Here is a 24058-nt window from a genome sequence, read left to right as displayed (position 1 = left end):
ATTATGCCAGTGGGTTGTGTGAACTTAAATATATGAATCAAAAGCTCTAAACCTATAAATGTACACTGTCTGTGCTCATTGATATTTGATTCTATTGTGGCAGCGTTTTTATATAAACAATGCACTTAAAAATAAAATTAAAACTACAAATGTGTGATGTGATGGTTTATTATAAGGTAAATGGTAGGCGACCACATTAGAACACACATCATCAATTACATCGAGTCCTCCATTCAATATAGCAAGCACGTTTTGAGGCCATTGGTCGCATTTTCTCCTGCATCATCAACTTCAAGGTCCTATAGGTTACGATTCTTAAGTTTCTATAAAAATCCTATATTCCAGGTCCTTCAACTACTATTTAATCCTACTATTAATTTGCAATTGGTCACTGGCTTTGACACCAATACAATTTTTTGTTATGCACCATCGGCATCAAAAAACTACACATAATCAAACAAACATTTTCAAATGGAACATGTCACGGCCATTAGAGTATTTAAATATTACACCAGATGTGGCAATACATTTGAATTGTTGCTCCCAGCCTGCCGGCTCGATGACAGGAGGCGCCATTTGCATTTTTGCCGTCTTCCTCCATCCCACCCTGTTTAGAATCCTGTGCGGACATAGGCAACTCACTAGTTGTATGGACCTTCACTGTGGAATGATGATACTTCAATGATGAGCAAATAAGCCTGGTGTTGGCTTAACAGTTAAGGTGGTTGGCTTGAGATCTTGGGGTCCTGACTTTGAGCCCCTGTCGTGTCGTTGAAATAACTTCAGGTGGGTTGACTCAGCCTGTCATCTTTCCGAGGTTGAAAAAATAAGTACCAGCTTACTGGCACCAGGGGCACTTCCAGAAAATGATGTAGCCAAGCAGCTACAGACAGGAGGAAATTTATCTTTAATAGGCCCAATGAGTACGGAGAGAAAAGGGACTCATAACGATGACGTCACTGATACCGAGAGTGGGAAGTTACATCACTTCCCCCCAAGCTTCGTGGCTCTGGTTATGTGAGGTCATGCAAACTCCTGGGTCTCACTATCAGCCATGATCTTTGTTGGACAAACCATATTTCAAAGTTGGCCTCCAAAGCCAGCTGCCGACTGGGCATCTTCCATCGTGCAAAGTCCTTCTTTGGTACAGCTGAACTCCTCTCCACCACAGCTTGATGGGGTACTGATACCCCTCTGGGTTCGCTCCCCTGCCTCACACATTTCTCAGCTTGGTGTCATGGAAAACAAGGCCTTCAAGATGATTGGAATCTCCCGCTATGAAACTGAGTCTATGGGCCTCTCAATGTGCCATCGCAGACAGGTCGGAGGTCTCCCTCTGTCTTCTATCGCATCCTTTATGGTTTTTCCACCCTCTGCTCTTTCCGTGCTTTGTCCTCCCTTACCTAAATCCAGGTTCAGATCAGTTTGTCCTTACATAAATCTACCAGACCCCCCCCCCCCCTCCCCTGAGCACACAGTCCAGACACGGCTCTGGTGTTAGCGGGAAAAAGGCCTCACTATGCCCTCGTTCACTAGGCCGCGCTCATGGGTGTGACGTAGGCCTCCCGCGCGAGGTGAACCAGCAAGCGTGCAGCCCGCCCCCCCAACCTTGCCCATCCACCCGTGCTTTGCACGGAAAACCGCAGCTCCCGGGCCGCGGCTCTTCCTCCGCACAACCACCAGCAAGATGTCCCAACACGGCCGGTCCGCGATGAAGCTTCCAAATCAGAAGAGGCAAGAGCAGCAACAATGACCCTTCGCTATTGGTGTCCAGAACGAGAAGGACAACTGTCCTCCGCTCCAACCACTTTGTACACGCTGCTCTGACATCATCCGTGCCTGCCTCCCCAATCAGCGAGTCCCTTCTTACTCGGCCTTTCTGTCAATCAAATACTGGACCAATCACTGCCCCTCTGGGTGCGGCTCTCGGCCTGCCCGTCTTGTGCGATTCACCACGTCGGGATAATCAGCGCGAGTGCTTCATGCATGGTTTCTGGTGGTTTTATTAATTAGTGGGGGAGTCATTGGGCTGATTGTTGGCTAGTGTCTAGTGCGTTGTCATAAGGAACAAAGGAACAAACTACAGAGGCCACGACACACAGGGGATTAATTAACATAATCCCTAAACTAATTAACATGACTCCACCCCTTGTGATGGGAACGAAGATACACCTTACACGACATCCCGGCTAAACAAGTACTTATTACATGGTGGTTCTTCTTCTTCATCGCGACAGAAGGTGCATGCTAATTTATGCAAATCTCCTGGTTCTAAATTATCACTACCCCCTACAAACATAACAATATATTTACTCAAGTGTTGTTCACTCGATTGCAGAACAACATTTTGAAGGAGACTATATGAAAGTACAAGTTACTATTTGAAATTGATAGTAAATTTTGGGCATATAAATATCTGACCAAATATTAGATTTCGATGCTGTTTATTATTTTGGGCATAGTGAACATGTACAGTAGCTTAAAATGAATATCGTTTTTTGGGCTTATACTTTTACAAAATATATCTGGAGGTCAAATTCATTATCCACTTTCATATTTGCTTCAATATTTTTGTTGCGTAAAATGTGCAATGTAGCCTGTGTTTCATATCGGGTAATTTTTTTCATCCAGTTTTTTTTTGTTGCAGTCAAGCGGATATTAAAAGGTCATATAATATGGTGTCTAAAAATCCTTTTTGTTTTGCAGTCAAGCGGATATTAAAAGGTCATATAATATGGTGTCTAAAAATCATTTTCTCCGAAAATCCTGAATAGGGGTTGATACAGAGGGTTTCAGTATCTGGCTCATGGTCTACTAGCAGATTTAACAGCTGGATAAACTTCCCCTCTAAAGGACGGTATGTTCTCATTCCTGCAATGCATCAGGATGACAGTTTGTACTCGGGTTGTAAATTAAACCCAGACTCGACAGCTCAAAGATGACAATGCTATGTCTGAGCTATCCTGTCAAAGAAGGAATGTGAGATGGACAAGGACCAGGGCTGAATTAAAAATTCACGAGGCCCTGGGTACCAAAAATATTCAAGGTGCGAGCTCTTACCTCCCACTAATGTATCAGAAAGTATAGTAAATGCATAATGCAATGGAAAGCGGAACTGTTTTTATCTGCATTAATGAAGCAAATAGTATCTCAACACGTTAAAACATTATTTGATAGTTCTGTGAGACTATTAGTTTTGCTTGAGGCTGCTCGGCTCTGTCAGCCCATGCATTAATCCAGCTCTCAAAAAGACATGAATTTTATATTCAATAAATAAAGAATGACTTAAGTGGCCTGTGTTGTCAAAAATTGTAGAGGTAATTCTCAGATCCAAAGCACTGGAAGCAGAAACCTTTTGTGCTATGACTGGGATATTAAAAATGCTGCAATATCAGTTAAGGTCATTGTACGAGTTCGTTTAATGTTTTTTGCTGAACGTATTATGGGCAGTTTTTTGACATTGTTTTCTTTTTTTTCTTTTTTTGTATACAGAATTAAGGCTCGTGTAAGAGCTAACACATTGAACATGAAAACATGCACAGACACATAAAACATACAATGAAGGGCACGGGAAACAAGAGGGGGAGGGAGAGGGAAGCACACAAGCACAACAACAGCAGAGAACAGGGATATCGGTAGATTTGTGGAAGGGGTAGGGATGGGGAGGAGGGAGGGGTACACTGTATAAAGCAAATGAACACTTCTCGGAATTTCCCTACTACGAATTTCAGGAAAGAAGTTGGGGATTGAAAGGCGGATTTGGGGTGTTTTGACGGGGGTAGAAAAGATCAAGGTTTTGGATGGGGGAAGATAAGAGATGGTGGTGAACAGCTGTTTTAAAGACCTGGAGGGAGGAATGGGATTGAAGAGAGTGAGGGACTTTGTTCCAGAGGCGGGAGAAAAGAGGAATGAAAGAGTGAAGGTGAGCAGAGAGTCTTGATTTTGGCAGTTTAACCATAAGATGGTTGCTGGCAGATCTTGTGCGACTTGTAGGAATATTTGGGGGACAGAGCACAGAGAGAGCTGGGGGAGCAAGGCCGGAGAGGAGTCGGTAGAAGCAAAAATTGTAATCTCTTGCATTTCACAGCAAAAATCGTAATGAATGTCTTTGTCATTGGCCGTCAGTGCTTGCTGTAACTCCAAATTGTAGGGTTTCATCATTAGGTGCTTCCGCAGTACATGCCAAACTGTCGGCTGTGCAATCTGTAGCTCATGACTTGCTCTGCTGGCAGAAAGCTTTCTCCTGTTTGCCTGCCGCCATTTTGAACATAAGCTTCCTGGAACAAAAACAAACAAACAAACATTAACGGAAAATACAAAGATTACATGAAAAAAAACAAGAGATTAAAACAAAAAAAATTAAAACAGCACTTTAATAGATTTCCTTTCCATCTGTACATGAAACATAGATTTAACATCAGTAGTTTTTGTAAAATAACGTTTTGAAAGTGCAGACATCTTTTTGAATAGCCCTGTATATATATTTTGCCATCAAATAAGTTATGCCTCCCTCCCTCCCCCCCACTCTCACACCTCACTTCTACCAATCCGTTGTCCCTAGGTGAAAGGGAGGGAGGAGCAAGACAACAATAGAGATTGTGAAACAATTGAAAGCTTGCCGATGATTACAAAAATCAGACTGTGAGCTTAAGCTTCTTGTCGTGAGATGCCAATGAAACAGTTGGCCTGAGATTCAGCGGCCTTAAAGGAAGCAATATGGGAAGCAGCAGTACCAATCCACATGGGAGATGCCATATTCCATAACACCTTGGAGGAATGCCTTATACACCATTACAAGCTGAGGAATGCAGAGGAAGAATTCTTTCACAAAGCCCAGAACACGTGTGTGTCTACCCTCAGGAGAACCAGGAAAGAATATCTCTCCACTCTCAAGACTGAACTCTCAAACCTGTCTCCCTTCTCCAAATCCTGGTGGCGTCTGGTCAAATGTGTTTTTTTTTGTTTTTTGTTTGTTTTTTAAATACTGAATCGAGGCTCGTGAAAGAGCTGACAACCGCGAGGGAAAGACAGCACAGGGGGAAACATTCATTAAAACACATTCAACAAAAAGACATCCAGGAACACAGTACAGGGGGACCACGAGGGAAAGACAGTACAGGGGGACCGCGAGGGAAAGACAGTACAGGGGGAAACATTCATGAAAACACATTGAACAAAAAGACATCCAGGAACACAGTACAGGGGGACCATGAGGGAAAGACAGTCAAGACAGTTTCTGGTGTTTGTTCTCCCTCCATTCCCCCCCCCCCCCCTTACCTCAAACGGCTACACAGCTGACACCGCACGTGAAAAAACTGAATGCCTCAACTCTGTGTTTGCCTCAAAATCTTATGTCCCAAACCCATCCCTCTCTGTACCCACCGTACCCAGTCGTACCCAGCTGCTCCTGGACTCTGTGTCCTTCTCTCCTGACAAGGTGGAGAAGTTTCTGTCAATCCTCGGCTCTGATTCTGCAACTGGACCAGTGGACCTAAAATCCTGCTCTGCCTCTCTTTCACACCCTCTCTCTGTTCTCTTTATCCTCTCTTTTTCTCCAGGTCATCTGCCATCAGCTTGGAAATCAGCCAACATTACCGCTTTGAACAAAAAATGTGCAAAAAGAGATCCTTGCAACTACAGACCAATCAGCCTGCTCCCAATTATCAGCAAAGTCAGGGAATCCATCATTGCTTTGGATATCAAATTCTTCCTCTTCTCCAATGGCTTGATCTCTGATCATCAATATGGTTTCAGACCAGGTCACTCTACTCTGGACATGCTGCTTCTGCTGTCTCAACAATGCATAGAGGTCCTCAATGTCAAACAGGAAATTAGAGCTGTCTCCCTTGACATATGACGTGCCTTCGATATGGTCTGGTACCCCGCTCTGCTCACCAAACTCTCCTCCTATGGTATCTATGGAAATCTCCACGATTGGCTTGTGGACTTCCTCTCTGGTCGTAGTCAACGTGTGGCCCTGAATGGATTTCTCTCATCTCCCCTTCCTGTTCAGGCTGGAGTTCCCCAAGGCAGTGTTTTGGGCCCTGTGCTTTTTCTCGTCTTCATCAATTATCTCTCTCTGGAAAATCTTCTCTGTCTCTTTGCTGCTGACTCCACTCTCTGTAGCCTCCTCATTCTCTGCAGACCTGGACAAAATCACAGACTGGTCAAACAAGTGAAACATGTCTTTCAATCCTGACAAATCTCACAATCTCACTATGTCTCTCCGAAAAGACCGCCTGGACAACCCTCCCATCTACTTTCTCAACATTCCTGTCCAATAAGTTCTGTCACTCAAGCTCTTGGGTCTCACTGTCTGCCATGACCTTTCCAGGGAAAGCCACATTTCCAAGCTGGCCTCCAAAGCCAGTCGCCGACTGGGCATCCTCCGTCATGTGAAGTCCTTCTTTGGCACACCTGAGCTCCTCACCACATACAAGGCATTCATCCGCAGCTCAATGGAATACTGCTCTCCCCTCTGGGCTGGTGCTCCTGCATCACACCTAGCTCGCTTCACGCTGTTGAAACCAAAGCTTTCAGAATCATTGGAAACTCCTGCGATGAAGCTAACTCTGAGGGCCTTTGACTCGCTCACCGCAGACAGGTTGGTGATCTTTCTGTCTTCTACGGACTCCTCTCCGGCCTTGCTCCCCCAGCTCTGTCTGTGCTCTGTCCCCCAAATAATCCTACAGGTCGCACAAGATCTGCCAGCAACCCTGTTGTGGTGAAACTGCCAAAATAAAGACTCTCTGCTCGCCTTCACTCCTTCATTCCTCTTTACTCCGGCCTCTGGAACAAACTCCCTCACTCTCTTCAATCCCACTCCTCCCTCCAGGTCTTTAAAACAGCTGTTCACCACCATCTCTTATCTTCGCACATCCAAAACCTTGATCTTTTCTACCCCTGTTAATTTACCCCAGATCCACTTTTTTGAAATCCCGACTTCTTTCCTGGAAGACCTAGCAGTGTCCACGTGTTTTATACCTCTCGCAACCCCCCCCCCCCCCCTTCCCACGCCTCTTCACCCCAAGCCCTCTCCCTCCCTCAGATCTCCCGATGTCCATGCTCTCAAATGTTGTACTTGTGTGCTTCCCCCTCTCTCCCAATCTTGTTCCCCGCTCCCTTTTTATATGTTTTATGTGTCCGTTTGTGTTTTTGTGATTAATGTTAGCTCTTACACGAGCTTCGATCTTGTATACAAAAAAAAACAAAAAAACTTGGTGCTGTTGAGTATTCCACGTTCGTGGTCAACTTTAAAGGTCAGCTTGGAAATATGATCAACTCAAGAAAGATTGTAACTGGCCACAGAAATAGAGTGGTTTGTCCTTTTGAAGTGACAAAGTGAAAATATGAGTCTATCCTGCAAAAAAAAAAAAAAAAAAAAAAAAATAATTATATATATATATATATATATAATATATAATTATATACCTTTCAGGTAGACAACCAATTGCTTTTGTCAACATTGGCAGAGAGGGATGCTGCCACATTTTTCTTGGTGGAGAGGTGAGGATCTATCCTGCACAGAGTGGAGTTGTCTGCAAAGGAACACAATGTTTTCTCGTGAGGAGAATTGGTCACTGATGTAAACCAAGAACAGGATTTGTCTCAGAATGAGATATTGAGTGATGCCAGCTTCTAGAAGTAGGGCATATGAGGGAATTGCATCGAAAGTAACATTCTTCTTACAATTGTGCAGGAAATTAGATAGCCATTCTAAGAGAGGGAACTGGATCACAGTATCTGACAGTTTGGAAAGCAGGGCAGGGTGCCAGACAGAATTAAATACAAGATGTTCAGTGAGATGGCCTTGACCTGTTTGAGATTGAGGGCATCCATACATTGTTATTGACAAAGAAAAAGCATGTCCCAGGGTGGAATGATTTGTGTGAAAACTGAACTGATGATCGGATTTTCGAGCATTAGCAAAAGATTAATTTTGAGTCTGCTGCAATGATCGATTCCATGACTTTACTTACATATATTATTTGCGTTAACACTTGTACTCTTTTCTTATTTTACAAAATATAGCCATGGACGCACAGTTCAAATTGATATTGGCTTACATCACTGTCAGCTGACCTGTTTAGCATTCCTATCTGAGCTCATAGCTCATCATGCTGGGATTACAGTTTTAAGTTTCAAACGGTGTTGACTTGTCTGTCGTCTGCTAATATGCTTGTAATTCCTTTAAATTCACACTAATGCTCTTTAATCTCCGTGTCAAGCATGTGATACACGTACAAGTTCCTCCAGCTTTATACAGGCTTACCTGCAACTTATAAGTACCCTGTGAGTCTTTGAAAGTAGTCAGTAGTATAATTAGAGGTGGATATGTTATCAGAGATGTTATTGACTCAGATGGTCCTTTCCTTTGTCTGTTGTAATATCCATTGTGAATTTTGATCTCTGCAGTATATTGGCTGTTCTTTGTGAACTTTGGGTCCTTTCACCATTTTCGATCAAAACGCATTAAGTTAAACGGGGATGTCTTATAAAGCATGTCATTCTTGTGTTTATTTGTATAGCATTTCAAGTCAGTTTTTATGATGCAGTAATGATCAAAAGTGTTATATTTAAGTTTATAGTCACAAAAACAGATACTGAATTTCAATATGGCATGGATTTTCCAATTATTTTCCAAAAATATGCTGAACTTCTCTATCATATTGACGAATCATGAGGAATATTGCTCAAATATGGAATTATTTGAAGGTGAAAGTAAGCTGTCACCAGACCACTTCAAGCTCATAGCATTCCATATTGGAGGGAAATGCATTGTGGGTGTTAAATTCATACAGGTGTACAGGATAATTCCCCCAAAAACACACTATTTGAAAATGTAATGGTGCACTGGAATACTACTTTAATATCACAGCACTCAGGAGGAAAGGTCAAAATACTAGGAGTGACAATATGATGCAGTATCTTCAACAGTGACGGCCTTCTCCCCACCCATCCCTGTTTTGTATGGCCCTGGACGCACTGAATAACCTCATTAATGAGCAAGGACAAGGATACACCCATAACTCCAATAGAAGAACGGTCAAAGGAACCAGAAAGGTGACAAATCTGGATATGGATCATTTAAAACTCTGCACTGAATGACAAAATTTTTTTGCAGAACAACTAAAACTAGTAATATGGTAGTAATATGGTAGGACATTCAAATGCAATTTGGCCTCCACAAGTGTGTCAAGTGCACATTCGTACAAGGTAGACCAATAAAAATGGACAAAGGACATCGACCCAGATACAACAATATAGGAACGAGAAAACAAACCATCATAGAAATACACTATATGGCCAAAAGTATGCGGACACCCCTTCTAATTATTGGATTCGGCTCTTTCAGCCACTCCCATTGCTGGCAGGTATATATCATCAAACACACAGCCATGCAATCTCCATAGACAAACATTGACAGTAGAATGGGCCATATTAAAGAGCTCAGTGACTTTCAACGTGGCATCGTCATAGCATGCCACCTTTCCAACAAGTCAGTTCGTCAAATTTCTGCCCTGCTGGAGCTGCCCTGGTCAACTGTAAGTGCTGTTATTGTGAAGTGGAAACGTCTAGGAGCAACAACAGCTCAGCCACGAAGTGGTAGCCAACACAAGCTCACAGAATGGGACCGCAGAGTGCTGAAGCGCGTAGTGCGTAAAAATCGTCTGTCATCAGTTACAACACTCAATACCGAGTTCCAAACTGCCTCTGGAAGCAACATCAGCACAACAACTGTTCATCGGGAGCTTCATGAAATGGGTTTCCATGGCTGAGCAGCCGCACACAAGCCTCAGATCACCATGTGCAATTCCAAGCTTCGGCTGGAGTGGTGTAAAGCTCGCCGACATTGGACTCTTGAGCAGTGGAAACGTGTTCTCTGGAGTGATGAATCATGCTTCACCATCTGGGAGTCCGACAGACGAATCTGGGTTTGGCGGATGCCAGGAGAACGCTGCCTGCTCGAATGCATAGTGCCAACTGCAAAGTTTGGTGGAGAAGGAATAATGGTCTGGGGCTGTTTTTCATGGTTCGGGCTATGCCCCTTAGTTCCAGTGAAGGGAAATCTTAATGCTCCAGCATACAATGACATTCTAGACGATTGTGTGCTTCCATCTTTGTGGCAACAGTTTGGGGAAGGCCCTTTCCTGTTTCAGCATGACAATGCTCCCATGCACAAAGCGAAGTCCATACAGAAATGGTTTGTCGAGATCGGTGTGGAAGAACTTGACTGGCCTGCACAGAGTCCTGACCTCAGCCCCATCGAGCTGATGTATACCTTTTGGATGAATTGGAACGCCGACTGCGAGCCAGGCCTAATCGCCCAACATCAGTGCCCGACCCAACTAATGCTGTTGTGGCTGAATGGAAGCAAATCCCTAGAAGAGTGGAGGCTGTTATAGCAGCAAAGGGGGGACCAACTCCATATTAATGCCCATGATTTTGGAATGTGATGTTTGACGAGCACATGTGAGTGTGATGTTCGGGTGTCCACATACTTTTGGCCATGTAGTGTACATCTGAGTAGAAGATTGTAACCAAATCTGTCATAAACAAATGTGCAAAACAATGATTGCTAAAGAATACCTGTGTCAAAAAAAGGTACAGTAATACCCTGGCCTACGTCATTAATTGGTTCCATAAGCCGTGACGTAACTCGGTTTTTGACGTAAACCGGGCGTAATGCCATAAAAATGCCTTAAAATGAGACAAACACCGTAAAACTTGAGTAAATAACTCGCGAAAGTATATAACTATCGCTAAACCTTAAAGAACACTAAAAACACATTTTAGTCATATTTTTTAATGAGTAATGAACACAATTAATAAATGAATTTGTAAAGAATAATAAATAAAATTAATAAGATTATGTTATTCACCTTAAACCTGGCGTCTCTTCTGAACACAAACACACATTTTAGCAGTCTTAGCCGGCGGCGCTTTTTCAGTGACGTATGCGAGAATACGTTCCCTATCATGAATGATGGTCGATACCGTCGACCATGGCAGCCCTAAGGCATAGACCTTATCGCGAATCGGTAAATATAAACAGAGGGCGCTCCACCGCAAAGCATGATGGGATCGAAAAGGGGGCAAACGTAAACACGAACCCAGAAGAGGAAGCGTCTGTCTACGATCGACGCTGTGTTTACGGAAAGCAAGATGGCTAATGTGAAAGAAATTCAGCGTTTTTTGGCATTAAAATCCAGCGATTTAAAGAAATATTTGAGGGAAAGGGGGGTTCCCATTGGAGAAGAGAAACAACCTGCTTATGCAAGAACAGTTCCTGAATGTTGAAACCTCGATCGGCCATACAAATATCGCCGGGCTGGAACTTGTCCACAATGTTCGTCATCTTTACAATTTTTTTGTCCGACGTGTTTCCTCCTGTAGGTTTGGAAATGTATGAAATTGTTCTGCTAGGTGTAATACCAACAAGTTGAATCCAGTGACCACTTGAGAGTAGGTCTTGACTTATATTGGCTGTACACTTGCAAACAAAACTTGGGAGAAGGTGCTTTGTCCTAATCCAAAGCGAAATGCGAGGTCCTCCTCACGAAGATTAAGCCGAAGCTTCATGAGTGTCATGAGTAGTTGATCCTCTAAAGATTGAGATCGCTTAACTCCGAGTTTTGTAGTATTGTTTATTTGCCAGGTCTTGTCTTCCATTGATAATTTCCCCTTATAATAATGAAGGTTCTGTGCATGAGGGGATACTTCTGCTAATAACCACTTAAACAGGTCATAACTAGGTGAACCTGTATAAAGTTTCACAAGTTCATCACAGTTTGCTATGTCCGAAACAGTAAGCTTCTTGTTACATACTGCAATGGCGGCTTTAAGTTTTGCGACGGTGTCCTTGGCTTGCAAATACTGGCTCATGAGCTGATCACAGTTCACAGTTAATTTGTCACAGTAAAAAAGTCCTAAAAGTAGTTTAAAGTGGTAAGGATCACGTAGTGTGTCAATGTAAACAAGCAGTCTGTCAAAGTGACAGCAACCGCCGGCGGCGCTATTGCCCCTTTCCGATCCCATGACGCATTGCGGTTCCGATTCGCGATAAGGTCTATGTGCTATCACCGACACTTTTTCACCTTTTTCATTCCTTTTAATCAGATTTAACTTATCTTCCATCGTAACCACATTACGCTTGGAAACACTAGCACTATCCTTCTTAGGACCCATGGCTAACACAGACACAGTAAAGGAATACTGTACGTCGCCTCTGTTTTGAATGAGAACCAGCAGCTGCGTGTACATACAGTATACTGTACGTACATTTTAAAATATTTTTAATGTGCTTTTTATTGTATTTTAAATGGTTTTTTAGCTTCTTTTATTGTTAATTTATGTACTATTTTATTTATTTTAAATATATTTTTAAGGAAAAATTAATTTTTTTCACGTCCGTAGGAGTGACGTAAAGTCGCACATAATGACCGTCGCTGAACTGAAATTTACTCCAGAAGAGTGGCGTAAAGTCGGATTTGACGTAGGTCGAAAAGGCGTAAAACGGGGTATGACTGTAATCCTGAAAACATACCTCTCCCCAAGAAACAAAATCAAAGCTATAAACCAACTCACAGTACCAGTGTCCCAAAACAGTTGTGAAATAGTAAACTGGCCACAATTGGAAATCAAAATGCTCAATACCAAAAAAAGGAAATCCTCACTATTCCCAAAATGTTGAAAAAACAGTGCATCCCAAGAATGTACCTGCTGAGACAAGAAGGAGGAGGTGATCTGATTGAGCTAAACCATGTGCACTATAATGACAATTATAGGATTGGCCAAGTATGTAAAAAGCTCAATGGATTACCTAATTCAGTTTGTACACAAACACGAAGCCAAAATGCCAGAAAAAGGTATCCCTAACTCACCTTGCAAAACATTTCCACGAGCAAGTGTTAATAGAAGAACAACTAATACAGGTCTAATGATGGCAAAGAAGACGGAGGGAAAGCATAAAACCAAATATCAACAAATATACATTGTCAAAAGAGCAGGATGGGAGAATGGCAAAAGAGCAGGAAGATTTTTAAAAAGAGCTTGATAGATTGGGAATAGAAAAAGAAGGCCCATTGGAGTGGCTAAGAAGAGGTCAGCTTGACTGGGGTGGAGAACGAGTCATAATAAATGCCCAAGACCAAGAACACTACACCAATGGCATCAAGAATATGGCAAGACTGAATCAATCTGACAAGTGTAGGACCGTAGGTTCTGTCAGATAGAAACAGGAAGCATGAGCCACCTCCTATTGGGATGTAAAAGACTCATGTCAGAACAGCTGTATATACAAAGGCATAACAAAGTGTGTGGATTAATCCATTGGCACATCTGCAAAAACTTCAATATCTCACTCTCAGAAAAAAACATCATGGTTGTACTAATGAAAAGCGATCATTGAAAATGAGGACGGAGTGCTCAGGTATGACGTGGTCATCCGATCAATTTTATAACTGAGGCCTATGTTGCCCTTTGACCTCAAAAATAATTGGTGGTTGAAATCCATGACGTTATATGCAAATACTCTTCAAATTTCAAGTCAATCGGATGAAAATTGACATTTTTAGAATTTTGGCCTATGCTTAACTTTTGATTTACATTAACCTCAGAAATAGTTGGTAGTTGAATTCATTTAGCTGATATGAAAATCCTGTTCAAATTTAAAATCAATCGGATGAAAATTGACAATGTTAAAAATTCCGGCCTATGTTGACTTTTTGGCCTATGTTGACCTCAAACATATTTGGTGGTTGAATCCAGTGACCTGATTGCAAATCCTCTTCAAATTTCAAGTCAATCAGATGAAAATTGAGAAGTTTAGAAATCTGACCTATGTTGACCTTTTGGCATATGTTGACCTCAACACCGCTATATCAAATGCTCATGTAACATGTGGTAAAGTTTAAATTTCCTCAGCTGAACGGTTTTAAATGTACACTCTTAACAAAATGCAGACACGTATGTATGTACATAAACGACCGATCGATCGCTTAACTCCGCTTTTCGCTTCGCGAGCGCAGGATAATAACAGCAATGAACATGATGAGCGACAATATTGGAGTATTGGAGTCAATTAGATCTTGTGTATCTAATTCAGGGATGTCTTTTAAAAGCACGAATCATTGGATATTTTGTTACAGATGCTGGTTTGGTGAGGACCCTGGGACATACAAGTACATCGATTACATCTATCAAGGACCTATCATCTTGGTGTTGTTGGTAAGAATAATAGGTGTTGCCTTGCTTTTTAATATCCTTAAAAGATATTAATTTGGAACATCACAGTTTGTGTTCAAACTAACTTTCTTTCACACAGGTGAATTTCGTGTTCCTCTTCAACATTGTGCGGATTCTAATGACCAAGCTAAGAGCATCTAAAACCTCCGAGACAATTCAATACAGGTTGTTATGCTCACACATCTCATACAGAATTGTGCATTCATGTTTGCCATTCAATTGTTCCCTTGTCTTTGTTGAAATCATGCTGTGAGATCGTGGATTCTTTTAAGGCTATATTACATGAGTTTTAAGGTCTTCAAATAGGAAAAATTCAACCCTGAATAACTTCACAGTTTCGACTTTATTTTGAACGATCGCACATTAAATCAGTATTACCACATGATGTTAGTTCTTTCTTTACATAATCACTAGAATATAAGACCCGTCGCTTCGCTGACGGAAATACCAATCTTTTCTGCGATGGCTAATCTATGGGGGAAGAAAATAAAAAAGGATTTCTGGGAGATCCTGCTTTCCGTGCAGGGATAACTAACGTCACGTGTTTGTATTTGAAGTTTTGAAACGCATGTCAATCCACGTACCCATAAAAAAATTAAATAATTGTTATTGGATCACAAACACTCCTGGAAGTTACCCGAATCCACCGTAGTTGTATTTATTGAAATCCGTTAATCCGTTCTCAAGTTATAACACAACAAACAAACAGACAGACAGACACGGCTCTTTTTATAACATAGATGACACACTCTTTCTTGATGATGATTCTTGACAAGAGAAACTAGAACGGCACTCAGTGGAGAGCGTACCTCCGCCTGGTTGGCCATATCACTCAATGGTGAAGAATCACTTAAAAAATTCTTGCAGCCGAATCCGGATGAATGAATGAATGAATGATCGTTTTAAGGCCATTTTTTCCCCGCTAGAGCAGAGGTTAGCCTTGCGGGCCCCATGACAATCATGGTTACCTGTTTGAGGCAATGTTTTTATGGCCAGATGCCCTTCCTGACGCCAACCCTTGGTCACGCTCTCACGATGCGCAGGGATACCGTGTACCTATTCTAAATCGGGGTACACACCGTGATTATTCATCCCAGCAAGCTGGTACTCAATTTGCCGACCTCGGAAGGATGACAGGCTGAGTCAACCCCCCTGGCGTTAATTCAGCGATTGACCGGGATTCGAACCCAGGATCCTAGAATCCCAAGCCGGCACCCTAACCGCTAAGCCAACACCAGGCTAGCCGAATCCGGATCTTCACCAAAATCTAATAATTTCGTCCTTGTCATACATACTGTTATGTCGGTAGGGTAGAGCAAAATCTAGAGCCAGGTAGATCTGAATAGGTAACATGCTTCGACTGTCGCGATAGGGAATCTACCTGTAATAAGTTCTATGTTAGTCCGGTTTGTCGGGTTAAGATATCTGCTTGTGAACATACCAGGATGTTCGAGTGTTAGATAGTGTAGGGATGAAGATAAACCCCTGTGAGTCATACCTGGTAATCAAACCTTTGTCCGTTATGGAAATGCACACCAACATAAACACTTAGATAGGCCCTTAGTCCAACATTAAATAATTCCCTTCCCTGACAAGGACTTCGGAAGAGAACAGGCAAGAGGCCAGTTCGGGGCACCGCCGCATGGGCCGCAGCCAGCTACACCTCCGGCAGGCCTAGCAGAATAGAGTGCCACGAGCTATCACCAGGCTACGGGCCTGTGATTGGTCGGCGCGGTGGGTGCGAACCTCCAGGCAACGAGTGCGGGAGGCGCGAAGCTGGAAGGTTTGGTGGAAGGCGCTGGTTGGTGGCTCGCCAAGGCTGGCGTCACCGCCACAAGGTGATATCAGGGCGCGCGGAACGACATTTGCTCTCTTGCACATCGAGTCTTTCTTGCGCAGCACGTCCCTCTGGCCCTCTTGCACGTCCAGCTCGAACCCTTGTGCTTTCTGGCTGTCTCTGGCTGTCTTGTGCTCTCTGCACTTCCCTGCTTGGTCTTGGGAGGTCCCTGGTGGTCGTTGGCTTGCCAACTGCGTGGTGCTCGCAGCAGTGCTCGGTGCTTTGGCTTAGAGTGGTGCACGGGCCTCGTGGGCGGTCGACGAGGAGCCTGGGGTGGGCGCTGGCTCGGGCCTTCGCGGTGCTTTGGAGCTTGGAGCCAAGTGGGGACGACAGACCACAGACAGATAAGGACACACCACAGAACACTACACGACGAGACATTTCCTTTCGTCATCCATTCCTGTGTGGCGTATTTGAAGTGTGGTGTGTGGGATCCAAAATTAGGACTTTTATTTGATTACCGTCACGTTTCATTGTTATCGGGTGCCGGGAATAAACGTGTTTAGTTTGTACATTAAATCTTGTGGCTGTTCGGTTCATTAATTCCCTGCAGGATCGAAGCCGTGGTCGGCGCGCTCCAGGTAAGCGCTTTTACCACAGCTTCCACTTTCCTTCTTCCTCCCGCGTTTTATAGCCGAATCCGTGTTTGATTGTCGCCTCAAGTAAATCCGTTAGGGTCCACCCGCGAGCCCTGGTATTAACCGAAGGGTCTGCGCGACAACTGGTGTCAAGAGTGAGGATCTGGGCCCGTCGGACAAATTTTTTTTGTCCGCGGCGAGACATAGACACGGTCGGGCGTACATCACGCCCGCCATTTGGACGAAAATTTTCGTAGTCTGAGGCGATAAATTTGCATAGTCGATTGGGCTTACGAGACGCTGACGGTGCGTCATTAAATTTAATTTTATTCCTGTTGTAAGAGCCGCGCGGGAAAGCGACCTCCTTTACGGATGGAGGAGGTGGGCAATATGGAGGAAGGAAGGATGGAAGATGTGGGAACCATAGGGAGTGAGTCGGAAGTAGTGGGCGTAGAGAGTAGTGGTGGAACTTCCCCCGCCGTTGGGATGGCCCCGATACCCGAACAGATGTGGGATCGATTCTTTAGGGAAATGAGGGGAATGAGTAAAGAAATGAAGGAGGTTATGAAGGAAATAGAGGAACGACTGAGTGACAAATTGGATGCTTGTGGTGAACTGATCGAAAGAAGGAGTAACGGTATGGGGGGATTGAATAGTAAAATGGAGACCCAAAGGAATGAATTGAGGGGGATAATAAGGGGAGGTAGTGAGATACTGGATGCCCAGATTAAAGAAACGAAAACCCCTTGTGGAATGAACGAACGAAGTAGTGAACAGGGGAATGAAATAAGGGAGATGAATGAACAATTGGAGGTAAATGGGGAATGTTTCCCACCAGGTGGCCTGCAGGTTTATTGGGACCGGGTGGATGCCACAACACCCCAACCGGGGGATGGATTTGAATTCTTGCAACACCAGGGCAGTGGTTCAGAGCCAGAGGGGGTAACATTATTGGGGGTCAGGGTAATGGAGCCAGACCGGGTATTTATTGGGGACGGCCTGGCGGGGCCAGAAATTATTTGGGATGGTGATAGGGATTATGTATATGATGTGACACAGCGGCTGGGGACCTGGGACAGTCCCATGGAGGTAGGGTTTGTTCAGGCCCAAAGGAGTCTGGGTGATGAGGTGAGTCGGTCCGATGAGGTGGTTGAAGTGACCGAAGGGACCCTCACCATACTCTGCAATTTGGCAACGGAGGCTTCGGAATTGAACAACCAGTTGGGGGAGTGTGTTGGCTCTGGGCTGGATTCGGACAGAGAGGGATCGGGAGATCGAGCCTCTGACGATTTTGTCTCTGTAGGGAATTTGGACCAGCTGCAGGGAGGGGCAGAACAACCTGAGGGAGTTGTTACCTGCAGCTGCGGTTTGGGACAGGAGATGAAAATTTTTAAAAGGAAAAAGAAATTTATATGGAAATGGGAATTTGATTTGGAGCAGCCTTGGTTGGAGTTGGTCCCCGGGTTGTGGAATTCTGACCAGGAGAGGTCATTGGGGATGGCCTCGGAGAAAAGTTGCCCCTTTCAAAATTTGGGAATGCCAGCCAGCTGGGGGGCTGTGCTGGTGCGATTTGGACGTGGGGTCCAGCCTTGGGTGTCATGGTACGACCTGGGCCCCATGGGGGGTCTGGTGGAGTGTGGCATCCCTTGTCCGTCGGGGCGCTGGCCAGGCATGTGGCTCGTGCCGACAGGGTCACTGGACCCTGGTGGGGGTTAAGACCTCCAGGGGGGTCCGAGGTGGTTTTTCAAGCCTGGGATGGCAAATATTGAGGACCACGAGGGGGAGGTGTTGTGGGTCGCGCTTTGGTGGTGGCACCACGGACGGCCAACTTGGGCCTGATGTTGTGATCATCCGGGCATGCAGCCTGACACCCTCCTCCTGAGACTCTGGGATAGCCAGCATGTGGTGACCTGCCATGCTGTGTTGGTCTATGGACGCGGGTCAATCAGAATGGACAGGAATGAGATAGCCCACCGGACAACCATTGGGGCATCTGTGGAACGTGATGGTGTGAGAATGACCTTCCACAGATGGTCCGTTATGATTTATGGACTCTCGGTTTGAGAAGAGAGCCATGGGAATGTGAATCGGGAATGTGTAATGAGCCGAGCATATGGGCCATGCTTGGCTGGCATGTGTATGGCAAAGCATCTTCTTTGGTGAGTTTAGTAAAATGTGAAAAATGTTTGGCATGGATAATCTCGGGGTTATATGTAAATTTAAGGGTAAATTTTGAAATGTTATGGTGGACACTGGAGCCAGTGACACCATTATCAATCCGAGTGTGCTTGACCAGAGTGTTGGAGGCTGGGACAAAATTGATAGGGTAGAAGGACACAGCCTTCAACTGGCTACGAGGGCAACGGCGCCAATATTGGGACGCGGAGTGGTGAGGTTGGAGTTGGGTGATCTGGAGGTCAGCGTGGTTGCATGGGTGGCGGAGGTGTGCAATCAGTGTCTATTAGGATTGAGTTTCCTGGTGGAACATGACTGCCAACTAGACCTTGGGCATGGTCATATGTAGTTAGGCACTGAGAGGCTGCAGTTAGTGGGACTGGGGGATGACGAGGAGGTGCAGGGGATGTGGATGGAGGTGCCACGCACTGTGACCGTGCCACCCAGGTCCGAGAGAGTGGTGATGGCGGAGTTAGCAGCAGGTGCTCAACCCATTGGCCAGCTGGGGCTAGTGGAATCGTGGTCCTCGCAGGGGACCGAGGGATTGATGGTGGGTCGCACCCTCGTAGCCCCCCTTGGGCCTATGTTGGCAGTTAGGCTGCTCAACTTGTCCGATAGCCCCCGCACTGTAAGGGGCGGAGCCATCGTAGCCAAATGCAGTAGTGTAGTAGAGGTCACCGGAGGAAGTGGATCCACATGCTTGCCAGTACAGCCGGAAAGAGGGGAACATTTGGGGAGATGTTATTGCCCAGAGGGAGTGCGGGACATGATGACACGCTCTGAAGAGGGCCGAACATCGGAGCAGGTAGAGACATTGCACAATTTGGTTGGTAAGAACTTGGATATTTTTTATCTCTCCCCCGAGGATGTTGGACGCACGAGTCTCGTCAGGCACCAAATTAGTACTGGCGCAGCTCAGCCTGTTCGCCAACCACCAAGGTGGCTCCCTTTCGCTAAGAGAGAGGAGGCAGAAGAACAGGTGAGCAAAATGGAAAGGGCTGGATTTATCGAGCCCTTGGTGAGTCCTTGGGTGTCACCCATTGTGCTGGTGAAAAAGAAGGATGGGACCACTCAGTTCTGTGTGGACTACCGCCAGCTCAATCATGTGACACTCAAAGACTCGTATCCCCTGCCAAGGATTGATGACACCCTCGATGCCGTTTCAGGCTCAAAATGGTTTTCTACATTCGATTTAAAGAGTGGTTATTCGCAGGTGGAGATGGATAAAGAGGCGAGGGAGAAAACAGTGTTCACCACAGGAAAGGGTCTCTGGCAGTTTGTTGTCATGCCTTTTGGATTGTGCAATGCCCCTGCCACGTTTGAGCGTCTGATGGAACGTGTTTTAATTGACTTACCATGGCAGACTTGCCTTGTCTACCTAGATGACGTATTGGTCCACGCTCCCACATTTGAACAGGCTGCTAAAAATTTGTCAGAGGTATTTGAGAGATTAAGGGGTGCCTGGTTGAAATTGAATCTGAGCAAGTGCGAAATTTTCAGGAGAGAGGTGACTTACCTGGGTCACGTGATTAGTGAGAGTGGTGTGGCCACTGACCCTGGAAAAGTAAAATCAGTAAAACGGTGGCCGGCCCCCAAAAATGTAAGGGAGGTCAGAGGATTTTTGGGCCTCTGCTCTTACTACAGGAGATTTGTGGCAAATTTCGCAGAAATTGCAAGACCCTTGCACAAATTGACGGAGAAAGGAGCCTGATTTATATGGTCAGGGAGCTGCATCGAGGCATTCAGTCACTTAAAACAACGTCTGGTGGAGGCCCCAGATTTGGCATACCCGACGGATGATGACAATTACATCCTGGACACAGATGCGAGCCAAGAAGGATTGGGAGCTGTGTTGTCACAAATGCAACAGGGAGTTGAGAGGGTTATTGCGTATTACAGTCGGGCACTCTCGAGGCCCGAACTAAATTATTGCTTTACCCGCAAAGAACTATTGGCCCTACTGTCTGCAGTTGGACAATTTCACCCTTACCTTTATGGGAGGGAGTTTGTGATCCGAGTGGATCATGCCTCCTTGCAATGGCTTATTCGGTTCAAAGAGCCGGAGGGACAAATTGCAAGGTGGCTTGAGAGGCTGCAGCAGCATAATTTCACTGTGCAACATCGGCCCGGCAAAGCACATGCCAATACAGACGCTCTCTCTCGGCGCCCCTGTTGGGAGGCACAGTGCAAATTTTGTGATAGACAAGAAGCCAAGGATCCAATTGGGTAGGGCCAAATTGATGCATGCCTATATGCAGCGAGAGTGACCAGGCGAACTTTGCCACAATCCCCACCTGAATTGGGCGATGTGAATTGGCGAGAGAGTGAAAGGGAGGATCCTGTTTTGGGCCCCTTTTCATTGGCTAGAGGAGGACAAAAGACCTTCTTGGGAGGAGATTGCTCCACAAGGGGCCCAGGTAAAGGCCTATTGGGCACAGTGGCAGATGTTGGGGTTGAAAGATGGCTATTTGTTTAGGAAATGGGTAACACCAACGGGCGATGTAGCTTCCTGGTTGATAAATTGTACCAAACAAATTGAAGGAAGTGGTTATGGGGCACGTACATGGGACTAGGACAATGGGACATTTGGGCATGGCCAAAACTTTGTCCAAATTGCGGCAGAGGTTCTCCTGGGTGAATTCGGGCAGGGACATTCAAGATTGGGTGAGATCCTGCGACCTCTGCCACGGTAAGAAGGGACCCCCACGACCCACGTGCGGGTAAGGCCCCGCTCCAGGTGTACAATGTAGGAGCACCACTTGAGCGGGTGGCAGTAGATGTGGTGGGGCCCCTGCCAGCCACCCGCCGAGGGAACCGGTACATTATGGTGGCAATGGACTACTTTATCAAGTGGCCAGAAGCTTACCCATTGCCCAACCAGGAAGCCCGGCTGGTAGCTCAAGTTTTAGTTGAGGGATTCTTCTCCCGATTTGGTGTTCCAAGGGAGCTACACACCGACCAGGGCCGGAACTTTGAATCTGCCAGATGGGAAACGTTCATAGTGCGAGCTCCTCCAAATTCACAAGACCAAGACGACCCCTCTGAGGCCTCAATCAGATGGGATGGTGGAGAGATTCAACCGGACATTGTTGACACAATTGGCACTCTTTACATCTGAAAACCAACAGGATTGGGACGAGCACTTCCCCCTTATATTGATGGCATACCGGACCGCACAGCATGCGACCACTCGGTGCACCCCCGCCTTGTTGATGTTCGGTATGGAGATGCGAGTCCCCACAGATTTGTTGATGGGACCGTCACCAGAGTAACCGGGTGAAGCATCTGTGGAAAGTCATGCAACCAATTTGAAAATGAGCATAGAAAAGGCTCACGAGTTTGCGAGGAAGCAAATTGGCTTGGCTTCCTCGCATATGAAAACGCGGTATAATGCTCGGGCACACACACCTCGGTTCCTTCCCGGAGACCTTATTTGGCTCTACTGGCCCCGGAGAAGGAAGGGGGTGTGCCCAAAATTCACCTCACCCTGGAAGGGCCCCGGGGTGGTGCTTCGACAGGTGACTGATGTGGTGTTCAAAATTCAGATGGGCCCGCATACCCTTCCACAGATAGTTCACGGGGATAGATTGAGATCCTACATGGGTCGGGAGGCTCCTGGGTGGATTGGAAGGGTGAGGGGAAAATTAGGTGTGGTGGATGGCACTCTTGGACCCGACCAACCTACAACTACCTGCACTTGAGGTGAGTGTTTCGAGGTGTACTGTCCCAGGCTTCAGGACTTGCTATGGAAAATTGGGGACATGTAATTTGGAGTTGGGGGCGGGTGAGAGTGATGACATGGCCGGTGAGGGGGATGGAATGTGTGCCACAGAGTGTTGTGGGTGGCGTTTGTGTTAGTGTTGTGGTTATGTGTTTTTATGTGGTCGTGAGGTTGGAGAAAATGAATGGTGATTATTGAGTTTTGAAATGTGCTTCTGGAAATAAGTGATTCAACTGTGAACGGGGATTTCACAATAGCAGGCAATGGCAACTTTTTGTAACATCTGCTTGGAATTGTGCTGAAATGTGTGAGAATTGAATGGCAGCGGGGGAGGCATGCTAATGATTTCAAACTTGGCACATCGTTTCCTCATGATAAGTTACAGGTCAAGTTCGAACTTCACGACGTTTCGATCATTTTTGACAAAGTTATGGCACTTTGAACTTTGGTAATTCTGATAATTCTGATGATCCTTAACTCAGTGCCATTTTAAGTTTTAATTTCCTTTAAAAACCAATTTCTCTGCAATAATAGGACCGAATGAGATCAAATTTTCACCATAGGAGGGACTCGGTCTGTATAATATTTTAATGGTAATTATGACGTCACAGGTCACGTGATTCGGCCGCCATATTGTTTTTCGTGAAAACACGAAAACCCCTTTTTCTCTGCAACGGCTGAACAGATTGAGGCCAGACCTTGCAGGCAGAATCGCATACACATGACGAACAAAAAAGTCAGCGATCATGATGTCATGCGTCACATGGTTTCAGAGTTATGACGTTTTTAAGCATGAACCTTTAAAACCGAACTCCTCCCTCATTTTTTTATCCAATCGAGGGGAAACTTCACAGATCTGTTCAGCATGTCAATCTACTTAAATGCCCTTTTGGAATTTGCGATAGGGCACGTGGTTTGGCAGGTATCGTTAATTAAACGAAAATCTTTTTTTTAAATGGATATCTCTTGTTTAGTCTGGATTTCTCCTCAAGCTGCACCGCGCGCCCTCAGCCTCGTCTCGCGAACGTCAACAGCGTGACACAGCACGCGCTTTCCGGAGGGGCGGAGCAACATATATATACACATCGATCATTGATCGTGAACCGGAAAATATAATAAATTACTGATATTTAGCGACTCAAAAGGTTCTTTATCAACAACGTATTTTCTCGTGCTTCTGCTGACCTGTCTGCAAGGTGTATAAATCGAAGTCCCGAGTGCGAATCACAGGTGAGCCCGTCCTGAGGTAATTAGCGATTGGGAACGATTCAGAACCTGTGGGTAAATAACCCTTGGTAATTTCCCCAACAGTTTTCCGGACGACAGACTGCCGGTAGGGGACATGTATTGCAGCGCAATACTCAGAATGCTTGTTTCAACAGAATGACAGGGGTTAAAAACTCAAGACTCTAAGATCTTAAGCAAACCATCGTAACCGTGAAATTAACACCAATCTTAATTCACTTGTATTAATATTCCTAAACTATCCTCATATAATAT

The 24058-nt window shown here is 45.2% G+C and overlaps 1 protein-coding gene across 1 annotated transcript in view; it reads left to right on the top strand.

The window, feature by feature from the left end:
* LOC137439711 (corticotropin-releasing factor receptor 2-like) overlaps positions 1-24058 on the top strand; it is a 318876-nt gene that overhangs the window by 124183 nt on the left and 170635 nt on the right. Inside the window, exons 9-10 of the mRNA XM_078786781.1 lie at positions 14151-14229; positions 14327-14412. Of these exons, the coding sequence (XP_078642907.1) occupies positions 14151-14229; positions 14327-14412 (165 nt within the window). The remainder of the gene's footprint in view (positions 1-14150; positions 14230-14326; positions 14413-24058) is intronic.

Source organism: Myxine glutinosa, chromosome 1 (assembly GCF_964187855.1).
Source record: "Myxine glutinosa chromosome 1, kmMyxGlut1.1, whole genome shotgun sequence".
NCBI lineage: Eukaryota > Metazoa > Chordata > Myxini > Myxiniformes > Myxinidae > Myxine > Myxine glutinosa.
This window is presented reverse-complemented; position numbering and strand designations above follow the sequence as displayed.